Here is a 4,805-nt window from a genome sequence, read left to right on the forward strand (position 1 = left end):
GGAGGGAACAGCGTTTTTTTTTTGCACAGATAAAAAATAATTTCTTCAATTTATATGCTGTATAAAAGAATACTTACAACCATAATCGTCTGGCAACGAAATATAACTCAAGGGGTGAAAGGTCAGGAGAACAATTTAAAGATTAAATTTTAGAAAAAATATCTTAACAAAAAAACTTCAGCTATTTGAATGAGTTAAACTTCATTATAGTTCAATACAAAAAACATCGAACTGTTGATACTAATACCAAATAAAATGCATCTTTAATTACAAAGACAAATGTCGTGTATTAAGCGAAATGTTGCCTTATTTAGCCTTTCATCCCTCGATATTATAATGTAGAGCATTCTTAAATCACACTAAAAGTTAATAGTGTTGCGAAAATATGACTTCCATTTTGGACATTTATCTTCTAAGGTTTAAGAGTAAGGTAGGCCGTTGATTACTGTATATATACTTATAATATTTAATGCCGTCATTCAAAACTAGTTTTGCGTTTACTAAAATGCGCAGGCTTCGCGCCAATTATTCTAGTTACATATCGGGTTTATTCTGTGGCGCGTGCCTATAAGCGACGTGTTTCCGCAATGCGTCCCTAGACCGCGACACGTGGGAGCACGCGCGGCAAGCGTGACGTCGGCCTGCGTGCGTTTCCATGTGCACCCTCAAGTTGTATTGGTTGCTCAGTTTCTTGTTACATATACTGCACACGGAACTCGTGAGACGCCATTTTTTTTCGTAATCTGTTGTTTCTGGAACTGACGTTTTGTGAATTATTTTTTGAACTCTGGGAGAAAAGGCAAAGGGAATATATTTCACGGAGCCAGTGAATTGGTAGACTGCTAAACTGACGGTCCGGATGTTGGCGTTCGAAATTTGTGTATATGCAAACTTATGTTGAAAAGCCAATCTCGTGGTGAATGATACCGTTGCTTATAGACGTCAGTAATGCCAGGGGCACAGTCGCAGCCTAACGCTGAGTCCGCTGTTCGCAAATCTCGGTTGAAGAAGGTCATGTCATAGCACTCAGGAAATATCGAGAAGGGTTCAGGGTTGGAACTGAATTCCAAAGACTGAATGTATCGAGTGGCAGAAAAGATCTTTAGAAACGCACTTTTAAATATCTTCCGTGCTGCGATAGCTTTACGCTACAGAATTCTTTGATTAATTGTATAACCCTTTGCCTGCCATTTAGGTCACCGGTGCCCTACGCGGCACACTGAACTAATTATGTCGGTTTCACCCCGAACCTGGTTAAGACGACGACGACCGTTTAAAAATGCTATTTACAATATTCACCGGTTTTGTCAGATGGGCATAAAAAAAATTAGATTGGTTTTTTGCAAAACCGTTTGAATGCTTATAAAACTTAACAAACATTCCTAAATAAGCAATAATTACTGTTATTTAAAAGAATGTATTTATTTTGAGAAATTTTTATGTTGTGTTTATAGTAAGATTTATTCGTTCACTAATATTCCGTGTGCGTCTGGTCAATCGCGCTCCCTCCCCGACCTACCGCTCACACAGATAGACAATACGCGCAGACTACTTACAGCAAAAGAGTAGTACAGAAGGCTCACCATTATTAGTCAAAAGGGCTGCGCTCGGGTTACTACTGATTCTGTACAAATTCTGAACGATTTGATCCAGTTTGCTCAGTCTATCCCTTTCCATCGTACTGCCAAAGCTCTCGGCGATCTCCTCTCCCTCTTTCGCGTCTTTGATCGGCGTGTCAAACGAGAATGAGTTCTCTGTCGTTGGTGTTTCGTTTTTCGCTTCCAAGTTGATAGGCGATGAATTTTCGTGGGGCTCAGGCTCTGTTGGAGTTAGCGTTGAATTCTGAAATGGAGTTGAACATGAAGGTTTAGTTATTACGCGTTATAGCAAGTCGTGAATGAACTATCGTAGGCATACTGTAGCTGCTGGCATAGTTTTTAGCACCGGCTAGTTGTCGCGTAACTAGCGAGCTCTGGTGTCTACGAGAGTTAAGTAGCGGCTTAAATGATAAGAGGCGTGATTGCTTCTGTCCTTAATGGCAAACTAGTGGTCCCCCAGTAGTCGAAATTCGACAAATTATAAGTTTGAACATTATTATGGTTATTTTGTCAAAGACTATTATTATACTTCCTATAATCACAGATTTCGTCAAGACTACACTATAGACAAATAATATTTAAAGACAAACAATCTATTCTCAATTTGACCGCAGACTAAACAATTTACCGTATCGGCGTCAGTTAGTCCAGAAACCTTGAGCGTCTGCGCGAGACGGAGCAATGAAGGCAGCACCAGCCGGGATGCCGTCACTTCACCCGTGTACATGAAAGTCAGGAGGAGCTTCAGTTCCGCTGCCTCGCATCCTAGGACCACCACGAGAGTGTTATCACCTTCCAACTCCTGGAAAATAGAAGATTTTTGCAGTAGCACAAATTAATTATGTTCTTCAGATTTCTGTAGTCTTATCTAAGAATCACAGGTCTAAGGACCACAGGGCAAGCGGCGTGTCGGTAGACCGTACCCGCGTTGGGAGGACGACATTAGAAAAGTTGCTGTACCACAATGGATTTTTGTCGCCAGAGACAAAACAAAATCGGAATTTTTGGAGGAGGCCTTTCCCTGAGAGGGGTCCATGCATATAACATAATTATACTAAAAAAAAAAACTGCATGGACTAAAGGGCTTTTTAATTTTTAATTTTATTGTTATTTATTATCTAAGAATGTAGTCTTAGAATTATAGTTTCGGTGTTACTATTATTGCACTACATCACTGGACGAGCACGCTGCTCATCTCGTAAAAGGAGTCCATGGACATCAACACGTGAATGCCGCCATTCGCCACGAGACCTGTAGTTGAAGTTTCAATTTTGGAAGTCCTTTATTTAGACTATTTCATTGTCACAAGAATTTATATGACCCTACACGATTTATTTATTTTATTGTTTGTAAGATTAAAAAATTTGTATCATTATTTTCCCAAGTGTATGGCAATAGGAATCGCATTCATAATCAACATTTTTCCGGTCAAAGAAATCACTGGCATTTCACCTTTGGTGGTGGGAGGCGAAGCTTAATGGATTTGTACTGACTGAAGCGCCCTGTCTTTGAATAGCCCATGTCTGAGCTTCCGAGGCAGTATGTGGCAAGGTTGCATGCATATCCCTTACCGCCCTACGAACAGCTGTTCTCAAACCTATTGAACTCTCTTGAAGTCGTCGTGGCCTAAAGGATAAGACGTCCGGTCCATTCGTATCTAGCGATGCAACGGTGTTCGAATCCCGCAGGCGGGTACCAATTATTTCTAGTGAAATACGTGCTTGACAAACGTTCACGATTGACTTCCACAGTGAAGGAATAACATCGTGTCATAAAAATCAACCCCGCAAAATTATAATTTGCGTAATTACTGGTGGTAGGACCTCTTGTGAGTCCGCACGGGTAGGTAGCACCGTCCTGCCTATTTCTGCCGTGAAGCAGTGATGCGGTTTGGTTTGAAAGGTAGGGCAGCCGTTGTAACTATACTAAGACCTTAGAACTTATATCTCAAGGTGGGTGGCGCATTTACGTTGTAGATGTCTATGGGCTCCAGTAACCACGTGTGCTGTGAGCTCGTCCACCCATACAAGCAATAAAAAAAATTCCAAAAAAATTATTTAAAATTGAACCTTAAAGAGTTGCGCGAAATATTGGCTACACGATGCCAGGACGATTCTATGCGCCTTAACATTGGTCCCGCTGGCGCTGAGGGTCACGTCTGTTAGGGCTCCGGTCTGAAGCATCCGATTCAGTGCTCCGATGACATTATTCTGTATATAACACGACAAAGTTTCAAGTCTGTATTTTCTGGGATGTGTTGCAGTATTCGAATTTTTACTACAGAATATCTCTATAATATAAAATGAAAATAATCATTTGACCTACTTTTTTTTAAAGATTTATGTTACAAAAAAAATTATAATTAAAACAGCTACGCTTATCTTTCCTTGTTTGAATTAAATCGGTTTAATTGATTTCATGTTTTAAAAATCTTTATAAAACTAAAATTTGTAAAAATGTCAATAACTGCAACACGAAAAAAATTATAATAATAGAGAAATATGGTTATTTGTGGCGTGTTTTATGTACAAGTCGTAAGCAGAGGGCGCTACATACACTGACAGTATTAAAAGCATGGGACCAGTTATTTGCTAAGCCTATAAAACGACATTTGAAAAACATTCAACTTATAAAATCATTTAGATTTCTTTATCCGAAGATACCCCTATTATATTTTATAAAAAAAAGCATTTTGAGTTTAATTTTGGAGTATGACACATTTTTAGTTTTAAAAATCGAAATAGCGCGAAGCATTGACATATAGAATGTAGAAATTGAAAATGTTTGTGTACCTGTGAAGCCAGTGTTCGACGTAATGAAAAAAAAAACAACTCACCTACCTGGTGATTGTGCCAGCGCAAACAGAACTGTTGGACATCGTACTCATCCATAATCGATATTAAAGTTTAAAATACAACAAAAAAAAAACAATAAAGCCAAAGCGTTAACTGATTTCCACTCACACTACGTCCCGTTCGCTCCGTCCAAGACAATAATATTGTTAACAGATCCAGGGTACTTTATTTTAGTCGGTACGCCTGGAAAACCTGTTGGCCGCCTATTTCTGGAGCTGATCTTATTTATAAATCCAATGACATTCGGCCAGTGACGCGGCATACCAAAACTCATCCAAAAACAGATTTAGTGCGGCCGGAATGATTGGCATCATTGTTCCATAATAGTGTTGTATGCGATTATCGATTCTGA

The 4,805-nt window shown here is 39.4% G+C and overlaps 1 protein-coding gene across 1 annotated transcript; it reads right to left on the minus strand.

Moving 5' to 3' along the window:
• Window positions 1-250: 250 nt before the first annotated feature.
• Window positions 251-4,569, minus strand: LOC149502700 (uncharacterized). The gene is made up of 5 exons (XM_089728783.1): window positions 4,439-4,569; window positions 3,668-3,808; window positions 2,227-2,400; window positions 1,584-1,842; window positions 251-758 (listed from the first exon to the last, which is right to left on the minus strand). Exons 1-5 carry the CDS (start codon window positions 4,487-4,489, stop codon window positions 535-537), a joined length of 849 nt encoding a protein of 282 aa, XP_089584909.1. The 5' UTR covers window positions 4,490-4,569; the 3' UTR covers window positions 251-534.
• Window positions 4,570-4,805: the final 236 nt, after the last annotated feature.

The sequence above is a fragment of the Bombyx mandarina genome, chromosome 07, assembly GCF_030267445.1.
Source record: "Bombyx mandarina strain Sakado chromosome 07, ASM3026744v2".
Classification (NCBI taxonomy): Eukaryota; Metazoa; Arthropoda; class Insecta; order Lepidoptera; family Bombycidae; genus Bombyx; species Bombyx mandarina.

Coding starts and splice junctions, on each gene's coding strand:
- LOC149502700 (XM_089728783.1), bottom strand. CDS start 4,489: ATGGATGAGTACGATGTCCAACAGTTCTGTTTGCGCTGGCACAATCAC. Junction 3,809..4,438: donor TGCGCTGGCACAATCACCAG/GTAGGTGAGTTG, acceptor TGTTATATACAG/AATAATGTCATCGGAGCACT. Junction 2,401..3,667: donor ATTTCGCGCAACTCTTTAAG/GTTCAATTTTAA, acceptor TCTATTTTCCAG/GAGTTGGAAGGTGATAACAC.